The 21,249-nt window shown below is 40.1% G+C and overlaps 2 protein-coding genes across 2 annotated transcripts; both read left to right on the top strand.

The window, feature by feature from the left end:
* Positions 1-3,419: 3,419 nt before the first annotated feature.
* On the top strand, positions 3,420-12,177 carry LOC137670082 (solute carrier family 2, facilitated glucose transporter member 11-like). The gene is made up of 12 exons (XM_068412685.1): positions 3,420-3,443; positions 5,455-5,553; positions 5,998-6,158; positions 7,742-7,866; positions 8,123-8,252; positions 8,824-8,972; positions 9,544-9,731; positions 9,879-9,989; positions 10,501-10,602; positions 10,753-10,828; positions 11,506-11,633; positions 11,971-12,177. Exons 1-12 carry the CDS (start codon positions 3,420-3,422, stop codon positions 12,175-12,177), a joined length of 1,500 nt encoding a protein of 499 aa, XP_068268786.1.
* Positions 12,178-14,806: 2,629 nt separating this feature from the next.
* Positions 14,807-20,094, top strand: LOC137670170 (macrophage migration inhibitory factor-like). Its single transcript, XM_068412853.1, has 3 exons — positions 14,807-14,914; positions 19,116-19,288; positions 20,028-20,094. Exons 1-3 carry the CDS (start codon positions 14,807-14,809, stop codon positions 20,092-20,094), a joined length of 348 nt encoding a protein of 115 aa, XP_068268954.1.
* The last annotated feature ends 1,155 nt before the right edge of the window (positions 20,095-21,249 follow it).

The following is a 21,249-nucleotide window of genomic DNA, read 5'->3' as shown; positions in this document are numbered from 1 at the left end:
GTAATTCTAACATAACAACTTCTAAGGCGTTCATTTAAGCATTTCCAACAACAATTTATGGTTTAATTTACAGTCTCTCATAGGAGTTTTGCCAGTTTTTACAAGCATGTAGTGTGCACAAAGATAAGGAAACGAAGTGAAAGAATATGTTAAAACATATCATATGCAAGTTTTCTAACTTCCAGATTTAGTGTGATATACTATTCCCAATGATCTCTGTTGTAGGAATGGATGCAATATAATTTTCTACACTGATCTATAATTAGTATCGGTGCTTGAGTTCACATACTGCAGGCTTTCAAACTGTGAATGATCTTCAAGGCAATCTGATACCAAGTTCCTAATTCTTCTCCCTGCTATACATAGTTAAAGGTAAAAAGAGTTTGTGAGCCTTATAGGATAGTGTGATCTTGTAAAGTACCACAGGGATTAATTTCACCAGAAACTTTTTTTGAAATATGCAAACTCATGGGACTTTTCTGTTCTTTAGAAAGTGTCTAATATTCTGCACGTTTCCCTCTATTAATAAGAGGCTTACACAGTCCTAGTAGCAAAGCAATACTATTAGGAAGAACATGAACAAAGCTAAAGCTCATAGTGGAGCACACTATAGAAATTAAAATCCAAACTCTAGACTTGCACAGTAAAATAAGAGTTTTCATCTCTGATATTGCTTTGACTGGCATATTTACTTCAACTTAAATAAGGTTATTCAAAATATGAATTCAATTGTTCATCTTAACTGCTGCTTATTTTTAACTGGAAATGTTAAACATAATAAAAATGGCAGGTTGCCTTGTAATAAAACTTCTGTCTCCACAAATGTTTCTTTTCCAACATCAGGATCTTCCTTAGGGACAGCTGACTAAAAAAAATGTTATTGGTGTGCACACCCTTCCATGATTGGGGTTTTTCATTATTCCTGTCTTTAGTATTGAGGGACACTTAAGACTTCTCATTAAAAGATATTCTATGAAACATGAAGTGTCCTTAAAGTCAGAAAAGCTCAATAATTTTGTAGTGTTCCATATGCATATAACATGATTAAAAACTACCAGTCGTTTGGAGACAACTACCAATATAGAAAGGAAATCTCAACTTTTTGCAAAACAGAATTCTCTTTTCCTAACCAGCTGTTCTGAAAACATCCTTCATTCCATTACAACAATATCTGAAGTCTTTGGAAATGTAAGCAGAGTGGCATCGTGTAGCATTGCTGGAGTGACTCCCTAGTGAGCCACTCCTCTGATCTCAGTTATTCATTAGATGTTATTAGGAAAGCCTTCCCCATAAGATCCTCACCAGGAAGCGAGCGGATGCCCTATGGAACATTAATGTGACAACGAAGTGGAACAGCTATTTGGAGCACAGGTCAACCTTTGCCTGTGCTCAGTGGAGCAAGAGGAATTCTGGTAACAGTCTGGTCAAGGGATGAAACAGCAAAAAGGTATGGTTCAAATATACATGGGAGGTGACAGGGACAAAGAGGACAGTCATTCAGAAGTTTCAGGAACACTACATGTACATTTTTTTCCAGAGATGTCAGCTGATAGGTAAGATATGTCTCAAATACTGACTCTAACTGAGGCAGATGTAAGCACTTAAAAACTGGATCAGTGAACTGCTGTCAGCTGGACACAAAAAGCATAGATCTGGTCTGGTTGGCCAGTACTAAGGAAGGCCTAGCACAGCTTTGCATATGTGTGCCATGCATGACTGTAAAATTGCAAGATAAATGACTAAATGACCTGATGTGAGATTTACTGTCCCGATCACAATTATGACTAAAGGATATCGGTAAGATATCTGCTAACTACTTGTTAGGACTAATTATGAAACTGAACATCTAATAAAGGGGCCTTCAGCACAGTGTAAGTAATAAGAGCACAGAAGCAGTACAGTAACTAATCAACACAAATGCAAAAGACATTACGCATTAAGGGCATTAATGGGAGAAAGACTCCCAACCTACCAGAAGTAGGAATCCTAAATTAAAGTACAAGAGCAAAGAATAAAATTTACAATATGTATAAAGCATACTAAGTAGAAGTGGGTGAAGTAGAACATAAGAAAATATGTGCAACAGGCTGCATTTGAGAAGGAATGCCCCATGCTGGTGGCTCCATATTATTGCCTGCTTGTGTCTTTCCCCAATATCATCTAAGCAAGGCAGATACTAGCAGCTAACATGGCTTTCTTTCCTTTGTCAGATGCATATTATGTTGTTTCAACTTTGTATGACTTTACAGAAAAGGAAAGTAATTCTTAGCATCAAAGGGACAGGCTTGTTTGTGCTCTAACCACAGCTTATCTGCTGGAGAACCTAATCTGGGAAAAAACCTGCCATGAACTCTCATTGCACATGGACAACAAAGTCAGCTTAATGATGAGGACTGCATAAAAACGGGAGAAAGGGCCGGGTGGTGCTACATGCTACATTTCAGACATTAGTTAGAGAATTTGTGAATATTCTTTGCATGTGATGTTTTTTCTAGTAAATATGACTGCTTGCATCCAATAAGCCCTTTACAATTTCTTCATCCTCATCTTCTTTAACTGAAGTGTAAATGGCAAATTATAACTTAGCCATTTTCCAACTTAATACATACAAAACCCTCTTAATTATGAAATAAATTAAGTTAAAGCCTGAGAATCTTCTGTCTGAAGGAAGAGACATCAACCCAGCTATGGAGGTTACAGGACAGTTTCAAAGCAATCTTTTTTTCATCACAGACACAGAAATAAATATACTGACTAATGGAAATACCAGACAAAACTGTGCATGACGTTGAATCTTCCTCTCCCAGCAAAGGAAAATCAGCTACTATTAAATATTTAGCTGGTCAAGCCTGGTGTGCCACTGTAGAATCGTTAAGTTTGCACCCTATTCCAAAATGAAGGAGCATTTTAGTTCCTTTAAGTAATGATTAAGTTACAATGTGCTCCACTTGCCGTCACATGAAGAGAGAATAGGTCTCTCCTATTATATGTCAAAGTCCTATAGTTCACTGTCCAAGCCCCATCTAAGATTCCTAACAGGTAACTTTGTCTTTATGTTTCTGAGCTTATACTGAAAACTGAGTGAGTTATGATTACTGAAATCCTGTTTAAAACTGATGTCTCGGTTCCCTATCCCCCCAGCACAAGACAGAGTTCATGAAGCATACAGGTTCCCCGCAACGGAGACCATTTTGTTTACTTGGGCTAGACACAACCATTGGTTGAAATATTTAATCCAACAATTCTAAACTTTGTACAACAGCTGAAATATGTGTAATTAACTCAAAACCCTTTGAAGTAAAATTTAACTTCAATAACATGGGACTAGTTCACTGACACTGCTATTGCATAATGCGAGCATTTGGTTCTTTTGGCAGATACTAGCTAGTAAGCAACAGGAACCAGCTCTTTCATAGGAGATGGCTACCTTCTTCTCTGATCTGGTGAGTACCTGGTCACTTTTTCTCAGGGCTCTAACTTATAATGGACAAAGATAACATAATACTAAAAATCCAGATTTCTTAAAGATTGTAAGCTCTTTTGGGACAGAGACCATCTTTCTCTTCTGCATTTAAACATCACCAAGAACAACGGGGCTTGGGGCCATGATAATCATGTTGCATGGTCTTTTCCATGCAACAAGATAAAATAAAATAAAACAAAATCAAATCAAATCAAATCAAATCAAATCAAATCAAATCTAACAAATGTCCTGGCAGTTCCACCACTGACAATGTTATTGTCTTCTGAATTATTGAAAATAACACTAATTATTAAGCACTCTGATTACTTCCCAAAGTAATGAATAGAATAACTATACTGCAAAAGGCTCAGAAATTCATGACATAAGCTTTAAAATAAATTACTTTCTTCATTTCATCCAACGATATTTAATGAGTTTCCATAGTCTTATACAGGGAAGAAATGACAAGTATTTCTTGCTCTATTTCTCAACTGCCAGCAAGAAGCTATTTTGCTTGCCTTTTTAAGTATTAAAATTGTTAATTTGTAAGCCTAGTGCAAAAAAAAGGAAGAGTGAGAAGTTGAGTTCTTAATTTGTTTGAATGCTTTTGCCAATTAGCAAATCCATTGAATTTGACACAGGATTTTTAAGGAAATTTAGAGTCTTCTGGTCCATAGCTTCTTGGTTCTTGTCATGTGACAAGTTGGGAAATCCAGCTGTGGACTAATTAAGTAACGAGCTCTTGATAGATAGACCTAAGAACCATAAAAAAGGAGCGTTCTAAGTATCGCCTAGTCCAGCATTATTCACGCTTGCATTACTGTGTTCCTGACTGATGGCATTTTCTGCTAGCTTGTCTTCATCCAGGCACTGATCTCTAAAAAGCTGTGAGCTCATGAAGTTCGTATCTGATATGAAAAGAAGAGAGCACAGTGTCTTCTATCCAGAGATAATGTTACTGTCCTGGTCTGTGATGTGCTGAATAAAAGGAAGAGGCAGTCAAACCCCAAAGGACCCTGAACAGATCCTGATGGGGCTAAAAATCACAATTTTGCTAGGTTTTGTCTGCTAGGTACAGCCTAAGATGTTTGAGGATAATTCCATCTAGCCTTGCAGGCACTTGGAAACAGGATGGATGACCAGTGGTATCACATGCCTCAAAAAGGTCTAAGTGGTTACATGTTATGTTTTTTCTTATTTACAGTTAAAATTATTTCATTCGTCAAAGCAGCCAGTGTATCTCAGTCCCTAATCCTTGACCGAGGAAATTTTAGATGGACAGTATTCCCCTAGCCTGGAAGATGCCAAGCCCTTCAATAGACAAGCACATACTTTCATGGTTAAATAAGTAGAAAAAATAAAATATTCAGAAAGGAGAAATGAAATCCCAAGTCCATCAGGAAGATTTTTGTTTTAATGCAATTACAGAGGCTATTCCAAATTATTCTCTTTGTAGTCCATGCCTTTCTGAAAAAGATGAATGTTAAAAGGATCTTTTCTTTATTATGCTTAAAGATATGACACAGTCAGAAATTAAAGCAGTGAGTACAACAAAATGTTGTTGATTTTTAATGCTGTACTTTTATGGCATGACTTCATAGCTTGATATAAATAGGTTACTGCAGATTGCAGACAAGGAGACTGATTCCCTCTTCCCCACACCTAGGTCTGCCAACCTGTCAGATATTGCAGGCATACAGTGAAAGCTATGCTATCAGGAATATCTTTTAAAATTCTTTCTCCTTCTTGTAAGCAAAGTGGTGGATTATCACTCTTATACAAGCACTTACTCTTGCTATGGCAGTGTGGCTGATGATTGCACTTTGGCAGTAAGTTAGAGGGATTTTGGAAAAATGTTTAATTCCCAGAGGGTTTGAAGTGAACTATGCAAGTTTCCAGAGGGGAAGGGCAAGTGTGGCTACAAAGACTCTGGCCCTGCACAAATCTGGACTAATGAGAAGGTAATGGAGCACTTTATTCTTGCTTTGCAGGTTCAGTTCCGGGGATTATTTCAAATGATCTTAGTGCTGGGAATTGGTGGTAGTTTCCCTTATGGATTCCACATTTCTGTCATCAACTACCCTTCTGTGGTAAGTAGCCATCTCTCTGAGGTTGAAAACAGAAAACGGAGAGCCTGAGCTCTCCATTCTCCCATAAATCTCAACTTTACTGAGCATTCAGCTCATACATCTATGCCTTTTCTTTGACTAACGTAAGATCAAATGTGTAGAGAACTTTTTCTCCCGTAAAGAACAGGATGGCACTTTCTGTTTTAATAAATTGTTACCACAGAGTATACAAGCTTCCAAAGGAAGGCAGAAAATGTGCTTTTAGCAGGCTTCATCAGGGAGCTTACTGACTGATACAAACTTGAAGATTCTGCAATGTGATCTCAGCTAACATGTTTCACTAAGAAAGTTAGTTTCAAAAGAAGTCTAATAGTGGAACCACAGGGTCAATCTGAAGTACAACAGGCAAATTATATGAAGGGATCTTATACCCATTGTCCAGCCAAATCTCATTTTATTTTTCAGTACATCAGGAAGTTTATTAATGAAACCTGGATAGAGCGACATGGCTCTCCCCTCCATCCTGAGACAATCATGCTGTTGTGGTCCTTCATTGTGTCTGTTTATGGGATAGGAGGATTCCTGGGGAGCCTCTGCTGTGGCTACCTGACCACAAAATACAGGAAGTAAGTGTTTCTTGTAACAGCCCAATACTCAGAAAGTACAGGGAAATACCAAGGTGCTTCTTGGTTGAAGCAGTCTGATTGAAGACTAAACGGATTTGGTTTGCTACCACATCCACCTCTCTCAAGTAGCAAGCAGTTTTTTGTCTTGTTTATCTGCCCTCCCCAGTGAACTCTATTTCTATAAAGGATGCATTCATCAACACATCACCAGATCAGTGCCTCTGGGAGTAGCAGGGTAGTGTAACTGCCTTGTGTTCTCTTCAAGATCCCCTATGACTCTCATAAAGGTCTCCCAAGCTCTACAAACCCCAGAAAAGGAGCTGTGTGTCTTGTGTTGTAACATGTTACATGCAGTTACTCTAATCACCTGGAAACCATTGTGTGGAAGATATCCTTAAGTGTCAAAGAGCCAGATTTCCACTTAAATACACTCGCTCTTGGGTGATGACATAATATTAAATATTCATATCTACTTTCATGAAAATGTGAACAGAATAGAAAAAAATTATTTACCTGTAACTATGCTGTAAAGACACAATCAGCACCAAAACAAATTATCCAAGAGACATCTCTGTGCTTGGCAATCCATTTTACTGAAAGTCAGTTCCCAGCTATCTTTCCCACTGGATGGAGAAAGGATTCCTCACCAGTCGGGTCTGTTCCCAGTGCCTTGTGTGTAACACCACTAATTTCATTTGCAGAGAAATTGGCAAACATATCTACTTGGTGTGACCCACTTAAAGATCTGCTCCACAACCCACTGATCCAGAGGCCCCTCACATGGGTCTCAACAAACCATCTTAGCCTGCCTGCAATTGTGTTCTTTCCTATCAGGTAAGTGCCCCCAAGAAATTTCTTGTGGGACACTGCCTCATCCCACACTCAGAGGGTCTCCCAAGACTGGAAACAAGACAATGCACTTCTCCCATGGGTTGTTTAACACATGATAACCTAATTGTTGAATCACAGTCTTCTAAACACAGGATCTCTGTGAATCCTTAATGTGTGCAAGAGGACTCTTGTCTAGCAAGCATCACTGCGAAACAACTGAGTGCAAAAGACTGATTTGAGCCTGAGACAACAGGGTTGTGAACATACCAGCCCACGATTCACACGAAGTGTCTTTTGAAATATGCCTCTAAAATCTCTTTCTGCCATCTCAGATCACATCCATTTAGCCAAGAGTGTCTTTAATATGAGCCATTCTAGAATGGGAGCCATAGACTCAGATTATTTCTGGGAAATGACCTGACATTTTAGGAGGAGTTCTAGCCATTTAAAAATCTTGGTGACAAGCTGGGACAGTTCTTTGATCTCTTTCCCCACTTGTACTGTGGAAATGCTGATGAAGTGTTCCAACTGTTTAAATTCTGCGCTAAAAAATATTAACGAATTCAAATCTAAAGGATCCTGAAATTTTAAAGAATTGCTTTGACAATCCAAAGTGAAAATTATTTCAGCCATTCCTCAAAACAGCAGGAATGGCTGGACTATGCTTCCTGTCACAGCAAGATTAGTCAAAAGAGCACAAGAGGTTCTCATTTCACACTAAATTCTCATGGGCTTTTTTTTTTTTTTCCCAGAAAAAAGTGCCAAATGTTCACCAACCTGATCATGCTGGTAGCTGCACTTTTCATGGCCTTCAGTAAAACAGCCAAATCCTTCGAGATGATTCTGGTCGGACGCTTTCTCTATGGCATTGGTACAGGTATGTGCTCATGCCACTGTGGAGCGCAAGCCTCCTTGCTGTCCCAGGATTGTTTCTACAGGTATTGCCATTCTTGGAGAATAATTTTTAAAGCAAATATACTAGGCACTTCATAAAAGTGAAAGACATTGTCCCTTCTGCAAGAAATTTTAATCCAAATACCAGAGTGAATGGAAACAGTATAAGAGAGGATGGAGTTAGAAATTTAAGCTTTTCTAAATATTTTAACAGTCATTTATCCTCTTCTGTGTTAAAGGTTTTTCTCTCAATATACATCCTCAGTATGTAGGAGAGATTTCACCCAAGAAGCTGCGTGGTTTTACCAACTCCACAGTTGCTGTTTTTCTGACACTGGGAAAACTCACAGGACAGGTTATTGGACTACGGTAAATTCTCCAATCTTTCTATCAGGTTACACTAAAAGTAGCAGAAATCTTTCTATCACTTTACCCTATCCCATAGTCAGTGACTCAGAAACCCTTTCACCTTCCCCAAAACAAGCCTTTGCTTAAGCCAGAAGAAAAGTTTTGATCATATTTGAGACCAACATACAATTCTAAATATCGGAGAATGAAAAATTAATTACTCATAATCTGATTTCTTCTTATTTCCACACTCTTCTACCAGGAGACTTCCTCTTCAAAATTTACTACACTTACATGAAAAGTCTTAGCAAGATGTTTTGGTCCTGTGGTCAAACAGTGGTCAAATCAGTCTCATCAGCTCTCTAGACATTATATTGGATCCTAATGATATTTAGAAAGTTTTCCAAATAATTTATTTAAAATCATCTGAAATAAAAATAGCCAAATTCGTGAAATTTGCCAAATTATCAATGCGGGTGTTTGCTCCAGTGCACTCCCGAATGGAATTTGAGCAATCCTCATCACTCAGAAAAACTTACTGAACATTCATTCCATTATTTCAGCATAATTTTGTTTCACATACACTTTCCAGGGAGATTTTAGGAAGCGAAGCTTTGTGGCCATGGTTGTTAGCATCTAGTGGACTGTCAGCATTGGTTCAACTGGTTATCCTCCCATTTTTCCCTGATTCGCCATCCTATCTCCTGATACAGAAGGGTAATGAGGAAGCCTGCAGGAAAGGTAGAGTGTCTGCTTTCCTCCCTTGCTTCACTTCATTTGATATGTTAGACTGACAGCCTCTGCAGAAGACAAGAAAGCAGGGCAGGGCTGTACATCACAGTGCAGTGCCATGGAGTAACAGCAAAGGCAGTTCTAAATAAAGCAGTTGAGGAGCCTACGGCAATACGTCTGTATGAACCTGGGGTCTCACTCAGTTTAATTTTATCAGTTAAGACAAGAAAGATAGATATATATTAGCATGTCTAACATTTCCCACTTTGGTGGGCACTACTTTATTTCTTTAAAGGAAATGGTTTAGGCAGCTCTTTTTTTTATTAAATAAAATGTACTTGAATGTTTACTTCATTTACAATTAAGTTAACTCAACATTAGAAAGCTATGCTATACTGACAACCAGTGAGACAAAATTCTTCCGTTCGCCCACTGCCCCACAAGTAACCGGATGGCAGAAGCAGACAGCACTGACACCACCACCCACGCCAACGGACAGGGAGACTAAAGGGTTTAATGTAACCACTTGTGACGGAGCTATACTGGTAGAATAATCCACTCCCCTCTTTCTCTCCAATAGCCATCAGGAAGCTCTGGGGGGAAGGAGACCATCAAGCAGAAATTGATGACATTATGAAGGAGAAGCTTGCAATGACGAGCACAAAAACCTTGCGTGTCCTCGAAGTAATAAAAGAGCGATCTTTGCGCTGGCAACTTTACATTTTGATGACTGTCATGACCACCTTGCAGCTCTGTGGAATCAATGCAGTTGAGTGCTCTCTTTATCCCCAGAACAAGAGACGACTCTAGGCAGCATTACAAACCCCTCTAAGTCAATGTTATTACACCAGCTTAGAACTGCATCACAATTGCAACACTTTTTTCACAGGTGCATTTCCTCTCTGCATTTTTCAGATATACTTCTATTCTTTTGAAGTATTCCACACAGCCAAGTTTGAAGAATACCTTATCCCATACGTGTCCCTGGGAGTTGGGTTGTGTGAATGCTTATCCTCTATTCTGTGTGTAAGTCTTTTCAGACTTGAGTTTGAAGGAAAAATTTAATGTGGTCAACAATTGTACTCTTCCTTACTTATAACTGGGCTTGGGGAAGATTTGCATAACCTAAGACACATCTTCTTGCTTCTGCAAAACCACATGCAGGACAAAAGGCAGCTCTTTTGCCAAACTATTTGCATTATTATATGTTTTTAGACTCATTTTTATTCTGTAAAATAATTTTCTGATGTTCTGGATTAGATGTGTGTATGTATGTGTGCACAATTTGATACACAGCAGCATGCAAGAAAGAGAACTGTCTAACAGCCTAGGGTTGACTAATAAACACAGCTTAGCTTAATTAATAATGAATTAGCTTTGAAGAAGCTAATCAAATTCATTAGGAATTAAGAGATTCTCAAATGACATTGATTTCTGGCCATTATTGAGATAAGTCTTCTGAAAAGAACACATGGAGAAGGGAGGAATTATTTCATTTGAGAACTGGGATTTATGACCCCTGTGTTCTGCTTTTCAGAGCACCCTTATAGATCGCTTTGGGAGGAAGGTGCTGCTGTGGGGAGGATACACACTGATGTGTTCTGTGCTAGCGCTCCTTACCATGACCCTGTCGCTGCAGGTAAAGAGGCAGCAGCCTTCTGGCTACTTACTCAGCATCAGCCCACCTTTCTGGTCTTGCCTCACAGGTTATGTACAAAAACTTGAGTAGAGAGCTCTGCTATTCTACCACGTATCTAACGGTTTGCTGTCACTGGTTTCTCACTTTTAGCATCAGTTTTTCTGGATGCATTACTTCAGTGTTATCTTGATCTTCCTATTCGTTGTCTTCTACGGAATGGGACCGTGTGAGTACATCAATTGTAATGTTGGGAGAAAATTTTATACCATATTGGTTGGTGACACAACTGGCAGAGGAAGAATAGACTAGTCCCATGGTAAAAAGTTCTGGAAATTAAGGAGGTAAGGGCAGATATGTACAAGTGGGAGACAGGAAAAGGATACAGACACCTCAAATTTTATTGGTGATCACAGGATCTAAATAATTTAAAGTACAGTATCATCTTCTTCAGAGGGTTTGAGACAGAAATTTCAGAACAATTTTTAAAATACTCAGCTAAAAACAGGATTCTAGGCATTGCCAGGTATATTATAGCAATCATCTTTATTAACTTATCAGGTTAAGCTTTATGCCTACCAACATGCTTCAGGTGGAACTGACCACAGGAGCCAAAAGGGGAGCTGGTTTTATAAATTACTTGCTGATAGTGGCTACCAGTGCAATATGGAACTGCACAGATCCACTGGCACCAGAAAAAGGATTCCAGTATGTACAAGAGAAGCCTAAATTAACATCTGTAGTCCCTTTCTGGAATCAAGGTCTTTCACCCTCATAGCAGAGGCCACCTGCCAACAGGCCACCTACGCTGCCTGTTTGTCATTTTCTACCACTGCCATTGCGAGGATCTTCGGCAGGAGCAAGGAAACATGTATACCTGGTTTGTGTTTTGCTTTCCTTTTTCAGCTGGAGCCACTATATCTATCATGGTTGAAATCTTCAGCCAGTCCTTCAGACCATCAGCCTTTCTGATTGTTGGCTGCATCAACTGGATGGGACTGTTTGTACTTGGGATGATTTTTCCATTGATTGTTGTAAGTGACTTGAACTGGATCCCTCCCTCCAGGCTAATCCACTTCTGATTGCTGACAGGGAGCAAAATAATAGCAATAAATTGCAATGATGTGCAAAGCTGAGAGCTCTGTCCAAGTACCAGACCTGCTCAGGAATCCCCCAAGCCTGTCAGAAGAGCAGCAATTGGACTCAGGTGAAACATGGCCAGTGGAAACTCCTGGTTTGATACCTGTCCTGGTTTGTGTATTGAGCACATCTTTGAATTTTCATTACTAAGACACAGACTTGCAACTAGGGGCAGGGAAATAGAAATGAGATTCTTATTTTCCTTACAGTGTCTCCCATTTCTGCTTGCAGGATAACCTTGGACCCTTCTGCTTCCTTATCTTTTTGGGAATCCTTGCTTTATCAGCAATTTTCATCTACCTGTATCTCCCCGAGACCAAGGGAAAGTCAATCATGGAAATAAAAGCAGAGTTCAACAAGCTGAACTTTGGGAAAAAAGAAACCTCAGTCACTGAAAATAACTTTCCTAAGGATCAGTTGTTCTGTACCAAACTCTGAATGTTCAGAGGAACAATTTGCATCCCTTAGAAAAGACAGGAAACGATGTTGCAATAGAACTAAAAAGAAAACATTAAAAACAGACTGCAAGCTCTGCTGTGTCCTACTCCTTTTTTTCTTTTTTTTTTAAAAAATACAGATACGAAATTCATTATGCTAGAGTTTTATTTCTTTATGATATCTAAACATTTTCACAGGAAATTTCACCGCTCAGTTTTAAGATCTTCTGGATATAAAGAGATTTTTTTTTCTATTTAAAAAACCCTTTTATGACAGTCTACCTTATGAAGTTTTAAAACATTTTGTTAACAGTCTGTAGGGCCCAAATCCTGCTAGAAAGAACATACATACAGACTCTGCTCACAGCTCTGAACCCACAACCCTGGGCCTCAGTTGGTCTGCCTTGCTCCCAGGAGTCCTGCCCAACGCCACAGGTACCTGCACAGTTTGTTATTGAGCTTTCCTAGATGAGACCTCGCTAGCTCTAAGCACCTGAGAATCAGGAAACTGCTGACAAATAGCTCAGAGAAGAGTATCAGGAATATGAAGGGCCAAGTAAAATAAATTAAGGCGGCAAACCAAGGCAAGGAAGGATTAAGATAGCTAAATGATCATCAGTCATGGGGCTGGGGAAACACAGAAGTCTAAAATATTTGACTAGCAGGCCGATAGAGGAAAAGCTAGATTTAGGGTTAGATTTAGATTTGGTTTAGGGTGACTCAAGGAGATACGGATTCAAAACTTAGCACAGTAAATTAGGAAAAAAGGTTCCAACCATGGTAACAGCAAAAAATATTGAAAGTGAAATTGTACTGTGCAACAATCCTTCCAGAGATGTAATGGAAATCTCAGTGGAGAACATCCTAGTAACTCTAGGCAAAGAGAAGGACCTGCTAAACAGAGAGATTACTGTTCGCAAAAGAAGTAAAATGGCTCCTATAAAATAAAGCACACTCCCAAGAGTATCTGTGGTGTCTAAGGATCTGATTTCCAACCTGGTACATTGGCTTCTGGGAATTACATCAGATGTTTTCAGTGAAGAAAGAGTTTGTTTTGGAAATGTTTTCCTTGTTATGTAAGCAAGCTGCGAATAACGAGTGATTATTGTACCCAGCAGAAAAAACAGGTTGTGAAGTTCGTTGGAAATACAGTCAAAGTTTTTCCAAGTGACCACTACCAAGTATAGTATGATTTGTGACTAACTGCTTTGGATCATGCCACCTGCTTTCAACTAATCGTTGAAGAAAAGGTTCCTCAATATTACAAACAGAAGTTCCTCTCCATATGGATGGAGCTGTCACTTGAGTTTGTTTTTAACGCTTTGACATAGGAAACATGCCCTGAAAAGGCTGTTTGTACAAATAGATTTTATTTCTCAATTTTTTTCAGGATTTTCACTATTTTCAGAAGGTTTTGGATACAGGAGACACAATCCACTAACACGGGCTGTAGATGAACACTGGCACATAGCATTCATCTCCTGACTTTTTATTTGCTGGCTTTTTACAGCAAGGGTGCTGCAGTGAAGGAACTGACTTAAATCAACATACACCACACAATCAACTGAAGCACGTTCATACAGGGGTTTTCACCATTTAAAAGTATTTGTTTAAATTACACCGTTGCAGTACAAGCGTTTAGCGTAAACTATAGAAAGCTCTCCCTCTTTTGCGCAGGCTGGGGAATGGAGTGAGTAGAAAGGCCTTTAACTCACAGAAGCTACTGGGCATAAAGATACCCATCACCTTTACCATGGAGAGATTAACAAACCATTTCTTTTATCCCCATCAGCATTTTGAACCTGCTTCCCCCACACACATCTCACTGTGAACACCCCTTACCAAATGCTGTATGACCCCTCTAAATCTCTTCTCTTGTGTAAGACTCTACTAGGCAGCAAAGAGAACTGATCCCAGCTCTGCCACATACTCCACTCTGGATAAAACCCTCTCGTTTTAGAAAGCATGTGGATTTCCTTTCTCTCAGGCAATCCTGTTGACTGTTATGGGACTATTTGCACAACAAAGGAGCAAGTTGAAAACAAACCTCTTATGAGTATGTAGAATCCAGTGCCCAACACAGAAGAAAATCAAGACCCTGATTTTAAGGCATCTTTGTCATGACTTAGTCACAGTTCAGGAAAGGTCTCCACAACATGTGCTACTGTTTTTTTTCTGTTATGGTCTATTCCACAGAAAGAGCTCCAGACTTCACAACTGAGGCGTCCATCTACCTTTTTAAAATAATTATAAAACTGGCATAAAGAGGTACATTATAACTCTCCCACTCTCAGTCTCTGAAACACTTGCTTTTTCACTGGTTTTCACGATCAGCCTGTAGCCATATATGAAGTGTTATTTTGGATGCTTTGATTTCCAGAGCACAAAAAGCCCGCTTTCACTCCTGTGAAAGCTGCACATTGACAACAGCAGCCCACAGAAGGCACATGTGGCCTCACCTCTCCCAAGGCACTCCCACCCCTCTGGGTGCACCTGAGGAAGGCACCACTGACTATTTAAAGGCTCCTGACGTGCTTACTAGAACAGTTGGGGTAAGCCATCTTGGAGGTGAGTTAGAAACAAAGCTGTGAACAAGGTGAGCTGAAAGAAAATCCTCTTGTGATCCAAAGATGCCTAAATTCATTGTTAACACAAATATAAGCAAGGATAAAGTTCCAGAGTCTTTCACGGGGGAGCTCACCCAGCAGTTATCAAAAGCAATGGGTAAACCAGCACAAGTAAGTCCAGATGCTTAAATGTTTTCCTTATTTAGTCAGCTGTGCCTATGTAACAAGCTGTTTCTTAGTGATAGCTTCTATAAACTAATATACCTAATGACTTCTATAAACTAATATACCTAATGACTCACCAGTATTTAGAGACTTCTCTCTGTACAACTATCAAATACTTGTTTGCTGTAACGTAGCTTTCTTGAGGCCTCAAAACACTTAAAGTATTTAAGCTAGCTTTGTGTGTGATGGTATTCTATGTAAGTCTCCATGTAGGTCAAGACACTTGATGTGTGGGGGACATATACACAGGTATCTCGGTGAATCCCTCTCAAGAATCTAGCAGACTGAAAGCAGCCTTGCTCTCTAATTTCCTTGTTGAGTCCTGCTGAATATGCTGGTTATTTGCCACCAAATTGCCTGTAGCCTAGTGGTTACAGCTGAAGGGAAAAATCAGGTATTCAGCTTGCTTGGACATCTAGCAAAAATACCCATGTGACATCCTGCTCTTGTAGTCAAAATACCAGACTAAAATCTGTCTGCTAGTTTCTTTACCAAACTGAGGGATTTTTACCTGCCAAAACCCATGGCAATATGCTACTGAGGTAAAGTACTGAAAATACCAATTTAAAACAACTATCATTAAGGTCTTGCAAGGCTTTTATTTTCTTCATTAATCCTGAAAGGTCACTAGTTGTTTACTGAAGACTGTCAGTAAATATGAAAAACAAAGTGAAAGCTCCTCCATAGAGCTGTAAGCTTTATTAACATGAGCTACTCCTCAGTTGCTGTGCCAGCAGTAATTTAAGCAAGTCAGCTATAGATTTTTAGCAGCTTTTCTAAGCTTTCTCTAGCTTTTTCTAATACCTTTTCTAAGTATTCTCTAGCAAATCAGCACTTTGAGAAAATGTTTCTTATTTTACTTTGGGAGTGATGCTTTGAAACCTGAGAAAGAATGAAGTTCTGGTGCCTGCAGAAAGGATTCTGAGGGCTGCCCAGTGAACCTTTCTCTACTCACTGGGACACCTGAAGCTCTTGAGCAGATCTTTGCTCTTCATGGAAACAGTGTTCTGAAAAGGTAGTCACACCAGATTACTTAAGATAAAACCAGAGGTCTCTGAACCCCTTAGCAATTTTTGATAACTGCCATGGCTGGAAGTGTCCTGGGAAGGGAAGAAGGGGAAAAATGGACCCAAACTTAAAAAGCAAGTGGGATAACTGGGAATATTAGAACAGACTCCTGAATGTCTTAAAAATCGTAAGAGGAAAATTGTGAGCAGCTGGCATGGTTTTGTCAAAATTAGGAATGTTTTAAACAGTCTCACAGTCATGCCTTATGCTCAGATCTAGTCAACACTTCCATTAATGACTTGGTGGACTGAGGTGGGCAGATGACAATAGCTTGTATGTACAGGAGACTAAGAATTCAAGAAGATAATAAGAGATATCTTCTCAAGTCAAGAACCTTTCTTTCAATAGCTGATTAATAAGTCAAACTGCATAAAAGACAAAGAATAATTCGTTAAAGAGCAAAGGATTTGGGGAGCTATTATGGGTTACAACATGAATAAGAGTTAAGACTGCTTGGGAGCAGGGGAATTTTGCTCCTGTTGTGCACAAGGTGGAAGAAAGCCTCAGCAGGAGTACTCCATCCAGTCTCAGGCCCTCTACTTTGAGAAAGAGGTAGGCAGACTAGAGATGCACCAAAGGAAAAACCCTGAAGAAGTAAGAGACTATAAGGATCAACTGACACTCTGGCTCTTCTAGGAGAGAAGGCTGAAGAGGGAGGCTGTTATGCAAGAGACAGGAACATATTTTTTTCCTTCATCAGTGGCATGAGGCAGGAAACAGCCAGCTTAACTTGCAGCAAGATTTCAGCTGGTTCTTGAAGGAAAACTTTTAAAGTTTCTGTGACTTCTAGTCAGGTTCTGCATTGGACTTGCGCCATGGATCCCACCAGTGGTAGGATGGTTAATAGTACTGACATTTCTTTGAACAAGTAGAAATTCTCAGTTCAGCACTGATAATTAGAATATTTCTATTTGTTGTTGTATGGCTGTAGACTTTAGACAGTTGTATGTGGTTGGATAATCTCATAAAATTGATTTGATGCCGAGATTAAAAAGCCAATTGACCTGGAGAAGCATGGTTCTACTGTGTCTCTTCCAGGCAGATTGTTTGATGTCTGATAAAGGGACCCCTCTTTCTCTAGGGACAGTAATGGAGCTCTATGCAATCAACCAGTCTCATTAAACATGTAGGAAATCAATCTCTGCCAAATTGGACTAAAGTTAGTTATCTTGGGGAACAGAAGCATGTTTTAGGCTTGTATAAGCCTTATCTCCACGAAAAGCAGGCTAAACGGTAAATGGGAGTAAGATTTTTTTTTCCAACACATGCAGTAATATAATGAAATTCTTATGTAAAACTGATGTGTTCTATCCCTCTTCAAAAAACATTTTTTTTATCAGTCTAGCAACCAAGCACTTGCTGCTGGGGGGGGTGTCAGCTGGTGGTTCTTGCATAACAGCTCCTGAATATAAAGCTAGAGGCCAGGGCTGGGATGCAGCTGGAACAGGTTTGTGGAGCCGTGTGGAAGCGATATGTAATGGGACTTAGAAATATACAGGGAATAACAAAGAGATTTTTTGAAGAGGACACGTAAGCTCTTCATGACAAAGGAGGCAATAGGAAAGGAAGAGTCTCTTAGTTATAACACAGAAAGAAGGAAAGGATTAGGGTGGGCTGGAATGCAGACCTTTCCTCTTGCAGGAAACAGTACCATTTGGAAAAAATACTGATTTTTATTTTTAATCAGATAGGGTTTTTTCTACTCAAAAATCTGTTTCAAACATTTTCAAACTGCTCTAAGAGAAAATAATGCTGATTAACACTTCAGCTTGATTTTTTTTTTAAAATAATGATCTGCTTCTGGGGTAGATATTAAAGGCATATACGTACCTACATCTGGCATAAAGTTGAGAGCACAGGGTGTCCAGCCAGGGGATAACAGAGCTAAGCAAGTGGTACCTCAGCAGGACCTCCTTGGCTTATCCTGTACTGCTGTGGTCTGATGCACCTTGCACCCAAACAAGCCATAAATGATGGCCAAGGCTATTACCCAGACAACTCAGGGTACTCAGGCTAGCTGGTTTTACCAAGAGGGTTAATTGCTGCTGAGTTCCAATGATGCGCTGCTAATAAACGTGGGTAAGAACAGAACAGAAGCCAGATGGATGCCAAAGGAACTGATCCCTGGACTCTCCAGTATGGGGATCTGACACTGTGTATTAGCAACAGGGAAAATTGCAGGCTGGTCATTAATATTAACATAGATACATTCTTCTATTTTTCCTGCTATCAAGAACAAAAGCAGGATTAGGCTGTATTTTGTTTAATGAGGGGGGATGTTGATTTAGACCTGTGCTGTGTCAGTTCACATTTACCTCAGCAGGGAGGACTGCAGCAGGAGCCAGTGAGGTGCAAAATCCCTCTGGAACGTATGGCAGCAGCAATGCAATTGCACACCCCCACTCATTCTTGGCCTTCCCCCACACAGGCAGGGAGAGCTGGCTGGCTTGGAGGAGGTTCTGGAGGTATTGCGGGTCACTGAGCTCTCGGAGCACCTGAACTTTCTACACAAAATTCAAAGTCAGTAAAGGGTACTGCAGGGTCCTCCTTCCAACAGTGTACCAGGGCTGAACATCCAGAACCTATCTTTTAGTAGGTAATTGGGCACACGGGGATTGAAGGTTGCAAGACAGCTGGCAGGGAAGGATCTTTACCACAGGGTAACTTAAGAACAAGAGTGAAACTATTTGCATGTTAGTAAGTCGTGAAAAGTATCTCTGCGTGCCCAGGACTGCTCTTTTTTTTTGTTGTTGTTTTTAATTTTATGTGCTGCTAGTACTTTTGGTTAAGAATACAGGCATTCAGCAATAGATGAAAGAATTGTGATGGCAGTGCCTGTTTCCAAACGGTATGTCATGGGAATGTGATTGTATTTCATACCTTCTCATCTTTGGGACTTGCAGGAAAACATTTAGGAAGTCTGGAAGTGCAATGAAGTACATGCAGGACAATTTCAAAACCATAACTGATAGGCATGCACCTATTTTCACTGCACTTTAGGTACACAAATACCTTCCTGATTTTCAAAACTTTTCCTAACATGGCAAAGGAAAATAATATTCTTTTCTTCTTCCAACAGTATCTAGCAATACAGATCTCTCCCAATCAACTGATGTCCTTTGGTGGCTCCACAGACCCCTGTGCTATGTGCTTTCTCTACAGCATTGGCAAGATAGGGGAGCAGGAGAACAAGGTCTACTCCAAATTGCTTTGTGACCTGCTCAACAAACAGCTGAAAATACCATCTGACAGGTGAGCTCATACAGCAACTTGTCTGACGTGACTTTACACAAATTAAGACTATTAATCCCAGACTTGTCCTTTGGTGTTCTTCTATTAACCTTCTGCTTGAAGAGGCTAAATGCCAAGTCAATAGAGCAGCTCTCCAATTAAAAAGAGGACAGGAGCAATTGCATGAGCTGCAATACCAATGCCCAGAAGCTGTAAAATTTCTTTCAGTTAAAATGATGGAGGCTTAGGCACTGCACGTACCCACAGATCTCATATGCGTGAGAGCCCAGGTACAGACACAATAACTTGATGTTATTAAATTGATAACCTGAGTAACGTATACCAACACTTCCCTACTGCCTGTGGGGTACAAGTGGAGGTCTAGTACAAAAGCTTCCACTTACATAAAAGCATTTCTAGTCCTTCTCCTGAAGGTACACCAATCTGCTCCAGAAATGACTGTAAATAAAACACAGCATCCTGAGATCTCCTTAAAACAACAAGTAGGAAAATACCAGGAACTCCAGAATGCAAGTAGACAAGGCATTAAAAAAGGCGAGGGGGCAATAATGCAACACTCAAACGCCTGCCAGAATTGCAAAAGGAAATCGTAACTTGCTGAGAAGCAGCGCAGGCCTGAGAAGTGTAAAGCTCTGGAGACAGTCTACAGTGTGGCTGTGTGTGTCCTGCTGCAGGAACACCCTGGCCAGCCTGCAGCACTCTGCTCTCAGCAGCTAACGGTGTCTGTCTTCCCTTTCAGAATCTACGTCAGCTTCTTTGAGATCAGTGCTGGCAATGTAGGCTGGAACAACACCACCTTTGCTTGAGGTGCCTTCGGGTGGTAACAGCTTATTCCTGAACCCTCACCGTGGTTTTTGAGCACTGCCGCTCTAGTCGTGTTACCGGTATCTGGCACAAACCCAAGGCAGTAGTACATTAGTTGCTGCTACCCGCTGCTGTTTAACATCTTGTCTGCTGCTTAAATAAATGTAAAAACCCAGGAGGAGAGTTATGATTTAGGCTGTCTTGTTATTCTGAAAGGCCTGTGGTTGAGATGGAAGGTGCTTTCTCAAAATACTCTTAACAGAAGCATTTTTTAAAAAAAACAATTCAGTCTTTTGTGCAAAGATGAACACTCCTTTTGGGTATGCCTTTGCCCCATTCATGCTGGACAGCCTGGCCAGATGTAAATACAGCTATCTCGACCTGATTTCAACATACACTTACATTTAAGTCAATAGATGTGGCTATCAATGTGACACACGGCCTCCCTTCAAAAGGAGGAAAGACATGACTGCCTCTTATTCCAAAAGGATGGATTGCAGACCAGGTCCTCCTACATGGACTTCTAGCTGCTTAGCAGAAAAACTGGTGCTGCTAGACTCTCCCAGGGCTCAGGATAGGCAGAGGGAGTAAGTGGAAAAACCCACTGTTCACTGTTCTGCCCTCCCCTTTTCATCCATTGAACAATTTGCAGTGACAGTGAAGATCAGAGCACAGCTCAAAATGAGGCAGAGGCACAGTGAGCCATTCCCGGAGGCCAAAGTAATGAATTAATTACAAAAGGAAGATTTCCATATAAATATTTATTATTCAAGCCCTGGGTCAAATCAGAGCATTTGCTTCCAAAGTAAAGGAGAAAGATTGAGTACAGATCTGTTTCCTGAACCTCTGAAATTAAGTGTATTGTGACTTTTTTTTTCTGGAAGAACAAACCCATCTTGCCCCTGTTCTGAGCTCTATTGTGAACATCCCATTTTGTCCCTAGCACAGCTTTGCTTTGTAGCCGTGGTCTTAAAATACAAGCCTGTACCTCAACCTGCAAAAATGGTTTGTTGAAATAACAAACAAAAGCTACTTTCGTGAATCAAAGCAACACAGCCAATGAAGCAACGTGCTACTTAGCATCTAAATACAGTATATCTTATTAAATAGATTTCATTGCACTTAATGCCTTGCAGAGTGGCCCAAGGAAGGAAGAC

The sequence above is a fragment of the Nyctibius grandis genome, chromosome 14 (assembly GCF_013368605.1).
Source record: "Nyctibius grandis isolate bNycGra1 chromosome 14, bNycGra1.pri, whole genome shotgun sequence".
Lineage (NCBI taxonomy): Eukaryota > Metazoa > Chordata > Aves > Nyctibiiformes > Nyctibiidae > Nyctibius > Nyctibius grandis.
The sequence above is the reverse complement of the archived record's forward strand: the minus strand, read 5'-3'. Positions and strand labels throughout refer to the sequence as shown.